General features: G+C 36.4%; 1 protein-coding gene across 6 annotated transcripts in view; it reads right to left on the reverse strand.

The window, feature by feature from the left end:
* Positions 1-17143, reverse strand: part of HECTD1 (HECT domain E3 ubiquitin protein ligase 1) — a 78471-nt gene that overhangs the window by 15484 nt on the left and 45844 nt on the right. For 3 of the 6 annotated variants that reach the window (XM_070358668.1, XM_070358671.1, XM_070358667.1), the window contains exons 23-29: positions 16239-16405; positions 15974-16150; positions 12084-12920; positions 11171-11392; positions 5375-5508; positions 4407-4529; positions 574-730 (exon numbers count right to left, since the gene is read on the reverse strand). In XM_070358668.1, the coding sequence (XP_070214769.1) occupies positions 574-730; positions 4407-4529; positions 5375-5508; positions 11171-11392; positions 12084-12920; positions 15974-16150; positions 16239-16405 (1817 nt within the window). The remainder of the gene's footprint in view (positions 1-573; positions 731-4406; positions 4530-5374; positions 5509-11170; positions 11393-12083; positions 12921-15973; positions 16151-16238; positions 16406-17143) is intronic. The other 3 variants (XM_070358669.1, XM_070358670.1, XM_070358672.1) reach the window with 3 other exon arrangements.

Below are 17143 nucleotides of genomic sequence, written 5' to 3' on the forward strand. Positions count from 1 at the left end.
GGCAGTGGGGGAGGGATAAATTAGGAGACTGGGATTAACACATATAAACTACTATATATAAAATAAATAAAATCCTACTGTATAGCACAGGGAACTATATTCAACATCCTGTAATTAGCCATAATGCAAAAAATATGAAAAAGAGTACATATATGTATAACTGAATCACTTTCCTATACAACAAAAAATAACATTGTAAAGCAACTATACTTCAATAAAAAATAAAATATAATCAATGCTATGTGGTGCTCCAAATGGGAAGGAAATCCAAAAAAGAGGACATATGTATATGTGTAGCTGATTCACTTTGCTGTACAGCAGAAACTAACACAGCAGTGAAAAGCAATTTTATTCCAATAAAAATTGAAAAAATAAAATACTGTATTTTGTTCCTTTTTAAAAAAAAAAGCTGTATTTTTTAAGGATTTGTGGCTGATATATAGTTTTTCCTGAAACCTGTTATTTATAATCTGCATATACAAGTAGTATCTTAACTTTTTAAACTATATAGTACTTAACTACTTAATCTGGAATCTATTAAAATTAAATCACAAAAGATAAAATATCTTATACCTGGGGGTGGAATTTCTAGATCAGTTGTCTGCTGGACATTAGTTCGACCAGGTCTAGGATCAAAAGCAGGAACCAAAGCTGAAAACTGCCGCTTGAGCACGTAATCATCGTCCCATGTTCTCCGGCGGCCCCCCTTAGTTTCGTACTCTTCCTCTTCCTATAAAGATAAAATTCCATGTACAGATAAACATTATAAAAGTCTTCATTATTGCAACAATGGTATGCTATCTATAAAATAAGGTATATGTTGAGTACTTCTCTCTATAGGTATTTTATAGTCTTATTCAGCCATATTTCTTAAGCACAAAATGAGCCAACACAAACATGTATAGATATATACACATTTCTTAATGATTTATCAAAAGTAAGTAGGTTTTGGGGAAAATGTTTATAAACAGAGGTTTTATGAATTGTATCTAACAGCTTCTTTAAAGTTCTCAAAAATACTGGAAAAGACAAATGAAATCATAAGAAGCCTTACGCTTTTGTAAATCAGACCTATTAACACTTTTGACAATAAAGTACACGTGAATATTTTCTTTAAAAAAAAAAAAAAGCACCTTTACTGGTGGTTGCACAAATTTACATATGTGATAAAATGATAAAGAACCATACACAAACACTGGGTCGATGTAACCACTGGAAGAAACTGACAAAAGGCACACAAGACTTTTCAGTCTCTGCAACTCATTGTGAACATATAATTATTTCTAAATAATTTAATTACACACTAAACAGATACAGCGCTTGAAGCTGATTTAAATCACTTTGGGGCAAATAGTTCAAACAAGTTCTACAAAGTATTGATTTATCAAATGATGAGTTCCTAGGGATTCACTGCAATATTTCTTTCTACTTCTACTTTCTACTTCTAGCATGTTTAAAAATTTCCATAATACAAGTTTTTTTAAGGAACATTTTTCTCCTCTTCTTTGCTTTTATTAATTTTATCAACAAAATATTCAATGAATTATAAATATTATAAATGTCTGATATAATAATTTTTAAACAATAGTTATGTAAATACTTACATGTACATATTTAGCCCCCTCATAACACTTAATTGAGATGAACCATTACAGGAGATCAAACTGACATTTGATAGGTCTGAAACCAGTTTTATCTGGGATCTAAAACTTCTACGTGTGATCTTTAGTAATCACTTCATCTGAAAACTGGGACTAATGATAACTTAAAAGGGTTGTTGAATGCACTGAATTAGTTACTATACATAAGCAGTATCTAGCACATAATTAAAGATAAATAAATGTTAGCTAATAGGCTAATACTTCTGTTTCTCTACTGTGAAAACTACAAATCTTAGAAAATAGCTATTAACCATGCTGTAAAGAGCAATACTGCATAGGAACCTGGAATGTTAGGTCCATGAATCAAGGCAAATTGGAAGTGATCAAACAGGAAATGGCAGGAGTGAATGTCGACATTTTAGGAATCAGCGAACTAAAATGGACTGGAATGGGTGAATTTAACGCAGATGACCATTATATCTACTACTGTGGGCAAGAATCCCTTAGAAGAAATGAAGTATCACAGTCAACAAGAGTCCAAAATGCAGTACTTGGATGCAGTCTCAAAAATGACAGAATGATCTTGGTTTGTTTCCAAGGCAAACCATTCAATATCAAGGTAATCCAAGTCTATGCCCCGACCAGTAATGCTGAAGAAGCTGAAGTTGAACAGTTCTATGAAGACCTACAAGACCTTCTAGAATTAAAACCCCAAATAGATGTCCTTTTCATTATAGGGGACTGGACTGCAAAAGTAGAAAGTCAAGAAACACCTGGAGTAACAGGCAAATTTGGCCTTGGAGTACAGAATGAAGCAGGGCAAAGGCTAATAGAATGGGAAAGACTAGAGATCTCTTCAAGAAAATTAGAGATATCAAGGGAACATTTCATGCAAAGATGGGCTCAATAAAGGACAGAAATGCTATTGACCTAACAGAAGCAGAAGATATTAAGAAGAGGTGGCAAGAATACACAGAAGAACTATACAAAAAAGATCTTCATGACTCAGATAATCAAGATGGTGCGATCACTCACCTAGAACCAGACATCCTGGAATGTGAAGTCAAGTGGGCCTTAGGAAGCATCACTACGAACAAAACTAGTGGAGGTGATGGAATTCCAGTTGAGCTATTTCAAATCCTACAAGATGATGCTGTGAAAGTGCTGCACTCAATATGCCAGCAAATTTGGAAAACTCAGCAGTGACCACAGGACTGGAAAAGGTCAGTTGTCATTCCAATCCCTAAGAAAGGCAACGCCAAAGAGTGCTCTAACTACCACACAGTTGCACTCATCTCACATGCTAGCAAATGCTCAAAATTCGCCAAGCCAGGTTTCAACGATACATAAACCGTGAACTTCCAGATGTTCAAGCTGGTTTTAGAAAGGGCAGAGGAACCAGAAATCAATTTGCCAACATCTGCTAGATCATCGAAAAAGCAGAATTCCAGAAAAACATCTATTTCTGCTTTATTGACTATGCCAAAGCCTTTGACTGTGTGGATCACAATGAACTGTGGAAAATCCTTCAAGAGATGGGAATACCAGACCACCTGACCTACCTCCTGAGAAATCTGTATGCAGGTCAGGAAGCAACAGTTAGAACTGGACATGGAACAACAGACTGGTTCCAAATAGGAAAAGGAGTACATCAAGGCTGTATATTGTCACCCTGTTTATTTCGCTTATATGCAGAGTACATCATGAGAAACCCTGGGCTGGATGAACCACAGGCTGGAATCAAAATTGCTGGGAGAAATATCAGTAACCTCAGATATGCAGATGACCCCACCCTTAGGGCAAAAAGTGAAAAAGAACTGAAGAGCCTCTTGATGAAAGTGAAATAGGAGAGTGAAAAAATTGGCTGAAAGCTCAACATTCAGAAAACGAGGATCACGGCATCCAGTCCCATCACTTCATGGCAAATAGATGGACAAACAGTGGAAACAGTGGCAGACTTTATTTTTTGGGCTCCAAAATCACTGCAGATGGTGACTGCAGCCATGAAATTAAAAGACGCTTACTCCTTGGAAGGAAAGTTATGACCAACTAGATAGCATATTAAAAAGCAGAGACATTACTTTGCCAACGAAGGTTCATCTACTCAAGGCTATGATTTTTCCAGTAGTCAGGATGTGAGAGTTGGACTATAAAGAAAGCTGAGTGCCAAAGAATTGATGCTTTGAACTGTGGTTTTGGAGAAGACTCTTGAGAGTCCCTTGGACTAGAGGGAGAGTCAACCAGTCCATCCGAAAGGAAATCAGTTCTGAATGTTCATTGGAAGGACTGATGCTGAAGCTGAAACCCCAATACCTTGGCAACATGATGCGATGAGCTGACTCATCTGAAAAGACCCTGATGCTAGGAAAGATTGAAGGCAAGAGAAGAAGGGGATGACAAAGGATGAGATGGTTGGATGGCATCACCAACTCAATGGACATGAGTCTGAGTAAACTCCAGGAGTTGGTGATGGACAGGGAGGCCTGGCGTGCTGCAGTCCATGAGGTTGCAAAGAGTCGGACATGACTGAGTAACTGAACTGATTTTAATATATGTTTACTACCACAAAAAGGCCAAGGAGGGTGTCTCAAGTAAAAAAAAAAACCTGTCTGCATTACGGGAGAGCAATCATGGACTCTACCTAGTATATGGAACCCAAGTAGATGGGCAAGTATCCTTCTGTTAACTCTGGTTGCTTCCTGGACTCACCGTGCCCCCTCTGTAGATTCTCCTAGACATTTCAGTCAGTGCTTTACTGTGGAAGGAAAAAACTCCACTGTAGGAAGGCAGACATGAAGATATTACCTGCTCCCCAATAGGTCGGCTCCCTGCTCCAGCTGGGACCTGTGGTAGCTGTGAGGTGACAGCATGGTGTGTTACATCAGAGCGGGAGCCAGCTCGGCGCTGTAGGGACGGACGTCTCAGAATCTGATACGGGAAATGGAAAGAGACGTGTCTAATTACGTGACTCATATATATCCCTCTTCAGCCTTGACCTGAACTATAAATCTATGTTATCAAAACTGTCATTAGAGAACTTCATTAGCCATTTATAGAAAAGTTTTAAATTAATCATACATCATATACTAACATTCAGAAGAAACGTGCCCATGCTCTATATATTTTCCAAGAAAGGTATACAAAAGCATTTCTTGGAAGTTCTCTACCCACTAAAACCCAACTTAGGAAAAAATGCTTTAATCGTCTAACATTTTATAAAAGGAAATTAAAATTATACATGAAGCTAAAATAAAAGGCATTTTCAAGCAAAAGTTCAATTTTAAGACAATCATAGTTAACAAACACTACAGGTTCTGGATCATACTGCCTAAGCTTGGGTCCTACTTCCTACTTAACTCTGATTAATTTGAGCAAATTATGTTTTCTATGTCTCTATCTCATAGGTCTGCGTAAAGACTCATGAGATAATACAGATACTGTCTGCAAAACAGTAGATACCAGAAAATTCTAAGTATAGCTTTTTTTTTTTTTGTCCATGCCACATGGCATGTAGGATCTTAGTTTTCCAACCAGGGATCAAACCTGGGTCCCCTATCTTAACCGCTGAATTGCCAGAGGAGGTCCTGAAAATTGTATTATTTAGGATTACTGCAGTTCTTCACATTTTTAAACCTGTAAAAACATCAGCACATCTTTCACACTGGTGCTCTATTTTCTTGCTTCAAAGTTTGACTAGAATGTTGCTTTTCTTTTCTTCATTTCAATTATCAACAACCTATCTTAGTGAAGAAAATGGGGGACTCTCTCTCTACCATAACCTCCTCGTATTCTTGGTCCTCCTGATTGTCATCTTCATTTTCATCATCTTCCTCGTCTGGCTCTGGCAAGTCCTCATCGTCATCTAGCTCAGCTAACAGAGTACTGGCACGGCAGCTATCAAGGAAATCTAGAAAACAAAACCAACAATCTTCCTCTTAACACAAGTGACCAAGCCTACCAGAGTACCTTTGTGAATCTGTTTTATAACACACAGGTAAAACTCAAAGGTTCAGGTATAAAGCCACATTTAGTGATGCCACTCTTCTTCTGCCACTACACACGAAGGATGAGTAACAGCAGCAAACAGTCCCAAGCATGGCAGAAAACGACATGGGATAAAGGATGGTAATAAACTAAATCTGTATCCACAAAATCATTTTTCAAAAAGGTCAACAATATGGGATATGTTAAAAAATAAAAGCAGCCCTATCACATTCTCTGTATAAGTCAGTGGAAACACAATGGTGGAAAGAGAACACTTTGGAATCATTAGCTGTGTCAACACGTATCTGTTTGAGTGCCTACTATGTGCCAAGAATTGCAATAGGCACTAGGTATAGGCTGTGAAAAAAGCTAAGCGCCGAAGAATTGATGCTTTTGAACTGTGGTGTTGGAGAAGACTCTTGAGAGTCCCTTGGACTGCAAGGAGATCCAACCAGTCCATCCTAATGGAGACCAGTCCTGGGTGTTCACTGGAAGGACTGATGCTAAAGCTGAAACTCCAATACTTTGGCCTCCTCATGTGAAGAGTTGACTCATTGGAAAAGACCCTGATGCTGGGAGGGATTGGGGGCAGGAGGAGAAGGGGATGACAGAGGATGAGATGGCTGGAAGGAATCACCGACTCGATGGACATGAATTTGAGTGAACTCCGGGAGTTGGTGATGGACAGGGAGGCCTGGCGTGCTGTGATTCATGGGGTCACAAACAGTCGGACACGACTGAGTGACTGAACTGTTGACTGAACTGAACTGATACATAGTTGTAAACAAGATAGACATGGTATGAACCCCCATGGAGCTTACAGGGGAGACAGACATTTAAAAAGTAAACAAATATATAAACTGTGTGGGAATTCCCTGGTGGTCCAGTGGCTAAAACTCTGTGCTCAAGATACAGGGGGGCTGGGTTTGATCCCTGGTCAGGGAATTAATTCCCACGTGCCACAACTAAGACTCTGCTGCTGCTAAGTCACTTCAGTCGTGTCCGACTCTGTGTGACCCCAGAGACGGCAGCCCACCAGGCTTCCCCGTCCCTGGGATTCTCCAGGCAAGAACACTGGAGTGGGTTGCCATTTCCTTGTCCAATGCATGAAAGTGAAAAGTGAAAGTGAAGTTGCTCAGTCGTGTCTGACTCTAGCGACCCCATGGATTGCAGCCTACCAGGCTCCTCCGTCCATGGGGTTTTCCAGGCAAAAGTACTGGAGTGGGGTGCCATTGCCTTCTCCGAACCAAGACTCTATGCAGCCAAATAAATAAAAACAAATATTTAAATATATATATATATATATATATAAACTGTGAAAGAGAAAAGAACAGAATTTAAGTTGATCAGAAAGAATTGAATTTATCTATGTGACTGGAGAGACTGCTTAATGATAATGACTACTTAAAGATAATGCCTATTTACTATGGAATGATGTTAGGTACAGCTTTATATATCATCCAAATTACCTAGCGCATAAAAAATAAACTTTAATCCCTTTTGTCTGCCTCCTTGTTAGGCTCTCTCCCCTCCATCCTTCAGTGAAGATTAGGTCAAATTTACACTGCCCTACATAATGAAGGTGTTGAGAAGCTGTTCTCCATAGGAACTGAAAATAAAAAGAGGAATATGGGGAGGGAGGAGGGAGGAGGGTTCAGGATGGGGAACACATGTATATGTGGATTCATTTTGATATTTGGCAAAACTAATACAATTGTGTAAAGTTTAAAAATAAAATTTAAAAAAAAAAAAAAAGAGGAATAATGGGACTAAAACAGGAGTTTTTATTGGCTCTGGAATTAAAAAAAAAAAAAAAAACTTCTATGGATAAGAAGGCAGTATATACATTACAAAAAAATATCCAAAAACAATTTGTAATTATTTAGTAGGAATTTGCATTTACAGGTTCCTGAACCAAATACAATTTTTTATGTCTAATTATACAAGACTAAAAATTCAATGCCTTTTACTATGACTTGCCATTGCTTATAAGACACATAATGATCTCAGAATATTCACAGCTAAATTGGCAACATTTTTTCCTTATTGACATAAAATAATCTTATAATTAATAGCATCTTAAATTTGATGAAATATATTACCCCTAACCTTTTGGCTCAGCAGTAAAAGAATCCGCCTGCAATGCAGGAGACACGGGTTCAACTCTTGGGTCAGAAAGATCCCTTGGGGAAGGAAATGGCAACCCACTCTAGTATTCTAGGCTAGGAATTTCCATGGACAAAGGAGCTTGGCAGGCTACAATCCATGGAGGTGGCAAAAGAGTCAGACACAACTTAGTGACTAGACAACAAACATGTAAAGTGCCATCCTGCATTTTTGGTAATGGTTCTCATGAATATTATGCGGCAGTACACAAAATAAATTCCACTTTTAGGTTTATTTCTTAAAGGAAAAAATATGTAGGTATATAAATTCCATTTTTCATGTGTTACAATTCACTGAAGTCAGTGGTTTTACTCATCTTCCCTTTCTTATCCTAGTATAAGGATATTACATAAGGCTTCCCTCGTGGCTCAGATGTTAAAGAATCTGCCTGCAATGTAGGAGACATGAGTTTGATCCCTGGGTTGGGATGATCCCCTGAAGAAGGGAATGGCTACCAACTCCAGTATTCTTGCCTAGAGAATTCCATGGACAGAGGAGCCTGGCAGGCTACAGTCCATAGGGTCGCAAAGAGGCGAACAAAACTGACTAACATTTTCACTTTACAAGGATAATATATATATATTTTAAAAAGCTCCTTATTTCACACATTTGATTATATCACACAATCAAATCATGTCCCTCTAAACATAACACAGTGAAAGTTTGCATATATAGAAATTATTTTGTAATGCAGATCTTACTCTGATCCTTCATACAACAGCACTGTCAAAGAGTCCTCCAGTTTTAGAAATGCAGAAAAGGAAATTTTAATCACCAAAGAATAATTTTTAAAAGGCAGTCAGTTTGCCCTGCGGAGAAGGCAATGGCACTCCACTCCAGTACTCTTGCCTGGAAACTCCCATGGACGTAGGAGCCTGGTAGGCTGCAGTCCATGGGGTCACTAAGGGTCGGACACAACTGAGCGACTTCACTTTCACTTTTCACTTTCATGCACTGGAGAAGGAAATGGCAACCCACTCCAGTGTTCTTGCCTGGAGAATCCCAGGGACGGGGGAGCCTGGTGGGCTGCCGTCTATGGGGTCACACAGAGTTGGACACGACTGAAGCGACTTAGCAGCAGCAGCAGCAGCAGCAGTAGCCCTGACTCCTCAATATTCTTTCCCATTAGTATACCTATAACTTTCTTAACCTTCACATGATTTATTAACAGAACTAAAGCTTAAAGTTAACACAGTAATAGGGAGAAGCAGAAGGCCTCCATGAGGAAAACCAAAGTAGAAATGCTTATCTGGTGAATTTACGATACTTTGGTATAACTATTATCATCATTTTACTACATACTTATTTAACATATAAAGTGGAAACAGAAATATAATGCTTTTCCTAAAATCATAGATCATCAGATCCAGTTGGTAGCTTGGAATACAAGAGACCACATTCTCAAAAAAATGAAAACATATTAAAATGATGCATACACAAGATAGTACTTAATATATCTTCATATAAACTTTTTATATTTGAAATTAACAAAAGTAATTTTGAAAAAAGAACAGGTGATCAAGGATTGTGATAAAGGGTATTCTAAAACAATAATGATGGGAATACAACCTTTTTGGAAGGAAATTCAACAATTACTCCTTTAGGAATTTACCCTAAGAAAAATACACAAAAATACAAAGGATGCTCACTCGTAACAATGCTGATGGTAATGAAAAACTGTAACTTAAATATCCAATCAATATTAAATAATGATCATACAAACAGGAATATCTGGCAGCCATTCTATGTTGTAGAAACTCACTGAACTATATTAAAATATTTTTACAGTGTACTCAGTGAAAAGAGCTGTCCAGAAAGGATAGAATTCCTTTTTTCTTAAAGAACAGATATATCAAATGATATGTATCAAATGACAACAATGGTAGGGACTAGATGATTTTTATTTGTTTCAATATTTCCCTTCTATAAAAAATTTTACCGTCCTAATTAGAAACATTTTAATTGAATCATTGACTACATACCACAGTTACATTCAATAATGTAACTATAAAACCTAAGCAAGAACTAATTCATCTGAATATTTCAAATGTCACCTAAATAAAGAATAATTTTCAGAAGACTTTGATAACTGTTGTGATACAGTGGTTTATAATAAAATTTGGTCATCTCTGTTCAATACACTGAGTTTTCTTAAACTCTTGGTATTTCCTAAGAGCAATAGAGATGTCATTTGTTATTTATAACTCGAGTTGTTTTAATGAGGAGACTTTTAGAAAGCCCTTAGGTAATTGAAGGATGGGGCTGGTTGTTAGTGGAACCAACCACAATCAGAGGACTAGAACTTTCATCTCGTCCCTTAGACCTCCAGGGAGAGGAGCTGGAGACTGGTGGCCATACCACCAATGGCTGGTAATTTAATCACTGGTGCTTAAATCATGAAGTCTCCAAAAAATAAAAGCCCTGAAAGGCTGGGGGTTCAGAAAGCTTCCAGGCTGGTAGACATGAACACAATGACAGGCCAGGATGGCTCCTGAACTCCATGGGGATGCCAGGTCCTGTGCTTAGCACCTCCCGGGCTTTACCCTGTGCCTCTCTTCCATCTGCCTGTTCCTGAGTTATATATTCTTCTCTTCTTTTTTGGCCGGATCAAGTATCTTATGGGATCTTGTTCTCAATCCAGGGATGGAACCCTGGCCCCCTGGCAGTGGTAGCATAGAGTCCTAACCATTGGACTACCAGAGTATCCCCTATATATCCTTTTTATAAAAAACCAGTAACCTAGTACATAAAATGTTTTTCTGAGCCCTGTGAGCCACTCCAGCAAATTAATCTAACCCAAAGAGGGGGTTGTGGAAACTTCCAGTTTACAGCCAGTCAGTGAGAAGCACAGATAACAATCTGAATTTGTGATTAGTGACTAAAGGGGCAAAGGTGAGGGGTGGGCAGTGTTGGAGATCTGAGACTTTAAGCTGTGGAATCTGATACGATCTCCAGGTAAGCAGGTAGTGTCAGAATTGTGGGAAAGCTTTACACACACTTGGTGGTCAGAGGTGCAGAAGTGAAGCTGTCTGTGAGCAGGGTGCTGAAAGTACACAAGACACACAGGAGTATTTTTCCTTACATTACAATGTACAGACAATTATTAATTTACAAAGCTCATTAATCTATCACACTTCTTTTCTTATAAAGATGTCAAATTATTACGGTTCTTCTAATAAAACTTCACTAGTGACAAAAAAGCCAAGAAAAGGATGACACACAGAAGTTCCTAGATGTCTATTTACAACCAGATAATTTAACAGTTCTTCATATCACTTTGAGTTTTTTCATCACATATAAAGCTGCCATATTTATAAGAGAGAATCATCCTTTTCTAATCAAAAATTTAGAACACCCCAGGAGAAAAATGTGATAAAAACATCACCACATAAATATCAATATTTGATACTGTAACTTACCATATAAGGAATATTCTGCTTCCTGACCTGTGTCACTCTCACTGGAGGTTGATGTGAGGCTGGTGGTTAAAGTATTACTTAAAGACTGACCAACTGATAAAACTGTTGTTGCTGTAGCTACATTGCTGCTGCTAGTAACACTGGATGTTGACATAGTCACTGTCGATGTAGTACCGGGTGTGGTCAAATTAGGGAAACTCTGAGCACCCATAAGAGGAGAAGCTAAGGATAAAAATGAAGCAAATTAGTACAAAAAAGGGAGGATTGTGTAAACCTTAGAAAAACTACATTGTATATTTAGAAAAAATAATGCGGTCATGAAACACTGATTATTAAAAGGCTGAAAAGCAACAACTTTGGGAACCCAACTGAAATCCAACTAGAAGTTCTTGTTTTTATAGTATTATTATTTTTTAGAATGTTAAGCCTAGCTTTTAAAATAAGTGAAGCAGGCACTGAAATTACTCCCAATGGTATTTTCCAAGGGAATTACTTTGACCCATTGGTAGCTTTAATTAGAATTTAAAACTTTCATAAGCTAGTATCAATTCAGGACCTAAGTAAAAGTTATGCCAGTATTACGCTCCGATTTCAGCTGACTCTGATGATAGTTAATAGCCATCTATTTCCTCTTGTAATTAACAATCAGAGGAGTGAAAAACAGAAACGTGTTATTTTATTCTTCAGAATTAGAATAAGAGGTTCTTTATCAGGTCCTGATCAGAATTCTTAAAATGTCACAATTCTACAGAACTTAACCTTGTATTCCTGAAGTGCTAAACGTGACACAGTCGTATATAACAGGGTTTAATGATCTGGTTAAAGACTAGAGCCAGAATCCACTAAACAAATCCTACTTTGCATCCCTCAGAGTGGAAAAAGCATTGGGTTCTATAAGGAAAAGCTCACTTACTTGCTGTGCTCATCACATTCCTCCCCAAAGTATTAGTGTTGTTATCACTGCTGCTTCGGCTTAGATTCATGTTGTTGGTGGCGTTAGTCCGTGCTATGTTTGCCACTCTCCTTACAAAACTCTCCAAGCTAGATGTTTCTCTTGAGGACAGGTTAGGTACACTTGCACTAGAGCTCATAGGGGCCCCGGCAGCCAACAAAGAACTCACTGACAGTCTGTTACTTGCTGAAGAGCTAAGGGGCCGTTGCGAAGCTGCTTCTTTATTAGTTAACTCAGATACTGAACTAACATCAGGAGAACTAACACTAACAATTCCCATGGATATTGCACTAGACTCCCCAGGAGTACGAGCAGAACTATCAGGGCCTAACTTTCTTTCAGCATTTTCACTTCCCGTTTCCGCTGTTAAGGTGCTGGTACTTGCACTGGAAGATGACCCTACTTCTGTTTGAGGGACGTTTTCAGCAGATGAAAGAACAACAATTGGTTCATGGACATCAGCTCCTGAAACTATACTGTGTTCCATTACAATTTCTGATCTCCGTTCCGTTTTGGTCGAACCCAAGCTGATGTCGCTGCTACTGGCCACGCTACACACAGAACTGCTGCTTCCTTTTCTACTTGAGGAGCCTGCAGCAGCAGATGTCTTGTCTGGACAGTTGTTTTTCACCAAGCTGCTCCATGATTGCGTTGTGCCTGAAACAGTGGATGAAACAGGTTTGGGTGATGCCACTGTATCAGGGTCGTACCCTGGTGCAAGCTTGAGGTCAAATTTTCCTTCTGCGCCCATACGGTAAGAGTTTGAGCCACCAGCATCCCAGGTGACATCAATCCAGCCTGGAAAGGGACAGGAGTTTGTGAGACCCAGCAGAAAGCAGATAGGAGCGTGTCAGACAGTAGCTCCACAATATGGGATCAGCTTTTCATCAGTGCTGTACTTCTCTGAATTTCTAGTCATCTAAGGTCTGCCAACTAAAATTGAATCCTTCTGTTTCTCTTATTTCTGAATTCTTTGTTAATATTTAAAAACAACATAAGGGTCACGTTTATAACTACTGGAGTATCTTTCAAGGGGAAGAACCGTTAAAAATCGTAAAAAAGATGGATAAAAATGGTAAACTATTGCAACTTCAGCAAGTATACATGAAATCTAAGTAAAAGCTTTTTTAGTTGCTAAATATGATCATGTGGTCAAATGTTTATAGAAAAAGTGCTGGCTTAACCATTAATTTCTAAGTTTGGGCTAAATCCTGTAATTGACGGACAAAATGTTCATTTATCACTGTAGAAATTCTAGGCCACTAGCTCAAATAACACTAAGTTAGCATTTCGGTTGTGTTCTCAAAGTTCAGTGGTTACTTGGTTCTCTTATGATTAAAATTAATAAATTTGAATAAGCACAAAATTCTAAAACCAAAATTTTAAAAGTATGCTAAGCTCTTTTATTAGATAGAACCTATATGATAAAGCTAACAACATGAAAAGGACTAATGAGCATAATATTAAACCTATATTTACTTATACTTGGAAAAAAATACTTCTTTTTTAAAAATGGAATTAATTTCCAAAAACAAAATAAACTGCCTATTAGAAATAAAATTAGTATAAATTTTACAATCTCATTTTAGTGTTATAAGCTAATTACTTCAGGGAAAAAAAAGCACATAAAAATAGTCTTTAAAAACTTTAAAAGTACTTTACCCACACACACACACACACACACACATACTCTCATGCATACATGCACACACACATGCCAAGTTCATACATGTTTACAATGAAACTCAGAGGGGTTTAAGTAATATTAAATTACCTGTGGGGATTATCTGCATACAAGTTGTTTGAGAGGAAACTGACTGCCCCAAATCTACATAATCTAGTTTAGATGAGATTTCAATTGCCTCAATTTATCCTGTATGCTGAATTAACCTCTGAAGAATCAACTTTTAACTATCTCTTCTGCAACATGGAAAAGTGTGAGAAAAGGAAAAGTTCAAAAGCATACCCCAATCCCGAATTAAAATTACATTTGTATCATATTAACTGGTCCCAAAATATACTGATAACTTATTTCATAGCACATGTCAAAATCTGTAACTGTATGTTTTATCTGTTTTACCAGAAAGCATGGGATCGTACTTTTTTGTTGACCACTGCGTATCTGAAGTCTAATAGAGTACCTTTACATAATAGGCACTCATATTTGTGTGATAAATTAAAAAATGGATATTCCTACAAACACAAATGTTCTTTAGAAAGGGAAGAGATTTGACACAGCGTAGAAAAATAACTAATAAATGTAAACCATTCAATTATGCTTCAGAATAATTTAAACACTCCCATCAGTGTTTAAACTGATCACTGACAGGAACTCAGAAAGGGTACATATCCAAAACTAGATATTTACAAAACTCTGAAGTCCTCTTTAGATAAAAAGAGTTAACAACTAGCCATTAATAAAAATGGTAAGCTTAAGTATTTGAAAGCTAAGAATTCTCTATGACGTTAACAGTTTTAAGGTATGGCTTTTCTGCATTTGTCAGATAAGCAAAAATAAGCCTTTCTTATATGCTAAATTCTGAAATTAAGATTCCAATTTTCCTATATAGTTGCTTCACTTGACTCCAAACCAAGAAAAACACACAGTGCTTATATATCCCTAAATGGCTCACACATTTAAAAGTCAAACATTTTAGGGGAAATAGACTATTAACTAAGTATCATTAAGATGTGCAAAAACAAGAACATTGGAAATTTCTGAATTGAACTATTATTATTCAAGTATTATTATTTTTTATGCATTTTGGCAGCTGCATACATGCTCATTCACTATAAACCTGCTATGATGATAATCTGAAATTAGGGTACAACTAAACAGAAATGCATTTTGTAATGTAATTTCAGGGGCAGAATTTTAAATGTAGTAAAATTTAGTAAATGTAGAATTTACTACATTTTAAATGTAGTAAAATGTAGAATTTTAAATGTTTTTTTTTTAAAGCAAAAAGAGTTTAAGTAAACAGATGCTTTTATCACATAGTTAAGATATCAAATTGTTAGTCATTCTCTTCAGCATTGTCACTTTTATTATCTTTTGGTGTAAATTGACAATATGAACATTTTATTTTTTAAATGGTAGGCAAAATTCGTAAGAACCACCACTGGTTAGGCAAATTATCCACTAATAAATGAGCCTTTTAGGTTATAAGAAAAAAATCTAGCCACTATAGTTCCTTCTGGGAGTTAATAGCATAAAGTGGGTATGAACTTCCTTAAAATCTACAGAATCAAAAGTTAAAATGAACTGGATTTTAGAAAATATTGCTTATGGAACACGAAAGTTTAATATCCCAAAGAAAAACTGGTAGACTGAGAAACATTTTGAAATATAATTAACTAATAAATGAAAATGCTACAATTTTTGTTCTGTACTTTACTGAAAAGTGTTTAACTTAAAAACACTAATGCTTTTTCTTCTATATGACTTATAATTGAACAAAAAAATTTTGCCTGATTTTTGTGAGGCCAACAAGATAAAGAAAAGCATAAGAAATTAAGATCAATGGAAACTTATGAATAATAAACTAAAAAAAAGATACAAAAGGAGCAGAAAAATATGTCTTTTAGGGTATTCACCTTATACTAACTTATTCATAAAAATTACTTCAAATTATTAGCAGTAAGTTTTGAGTCAAAACCTAAGAATTAAAAACTTTTCCACTATCTAAGTAAATGATTTTTCCATTTTAACATAAAACCAATAGATGGGTTTTTCTTATTATTCCTGGAACATTTATTCAATTTATAAACTACCTCAAAATAACAAAAGAAAAATATTTTGTGATGTAAATACTCAATTTCTACATTACAAACGCTAAGCACCTACTCACCATTATGCAGTTCTCCTGTGACCGTGCCTTCTCCCTGTGGGCTGCCATCCTGATCACGCCATTTCCAATCAAGGCCTCTGATCACACGAGCCCCTGGAACCATGTACTTCAGTACCTGGGAGCGAACTAGACGTCTCTGTCGTCTAAGATTAGCTTCTGCTTCCTTAGCTGCTTTTCCTGTAACGTAGAAATTAGAGAAATACAGTCAAAGTCACCTTCTATAATTGTTTTAATAAGTTAGAAAAACCTACTGTTCTCTCTTTACCTAGCTGATCTTCACATACTCCATTTACAGTGCCATAAAGTTCAAATCCAGATAGTGAGAGATAGTGGGTCTGTCCACTTGCATTCTTTCCCATCTGTTTAATTCTCACATGTCGCCACCCTTGTTTCTCATCCTTTGGTGGATCAAGAGGCCAGGTGGCTGTTGACCTGTGAATTTTAGGGAAAATATTACATACGAAAAATATGCTTAAGGTAGCAAAGATCTTTTTTACATAATAGAAAATTATGTGAAAAATAAAGTAACTTTCACGTTCAGCCAACAGTTTGTTACACAAAATTCAAGAAATCAAAGAAGAAAAATAGCAGTTAAGAAAATGAAAAATGAAATGTTAAATGTATATGATTAATTTGACTCATAACTCTAAAAGATTTATAATTAATAAAATCCAAAGAAATAAGAAATTTTATGAGTAACAAATGTCTTTATGATAAAAAAGATATTTAAATTTTGCAAAATTTTAAATGAGATATTAAAACAGCAACTTTAAAGCTTGAAAATATTACCTATTAATCATGTTAAGAAGCTCCCTCCATACATCAAATACACAAAATAATTTAATCTACACTCTACCTACTCCTCAAAATGTGCCACAATATACAATTAAACAGTATTAGAACTAAATTTTTTAGAAACATAATGCTGACTTTATGCCTGTCAAAAAAACATATATATGATCAATATATAAAATTTAGGAAAACAGATACATAAAATAAGACAGATCAATAGTCACTGTTAATTTGTCAAACATTCACATACATTGTGTGAATAAATGGATAGTTTAGTTAAAAAGTTAATTCTTTTTTTTGCTTTTATCAGTGTGCTATATACACATATATACAGCTATGTATCAACTTCTTTTTAAATAAGTTCAGCTTCTACTAAAG

The sequence above is a fragment of the Bos mutus genome, chromosome 21 (genome assembly GCF_027580195.1).
Source record: "Bos mutus isolate GX-2022 chromosome 21, NWIPB_WYAK_1.1, whole genome shotgun sequence".
In the NCBI taxonomy this organism is placed as follows: Eukaryota; Metazoa; Chordata; class Mammalia; order Artiodactyla; family Bovidae; genus Bos; species Bos mutus.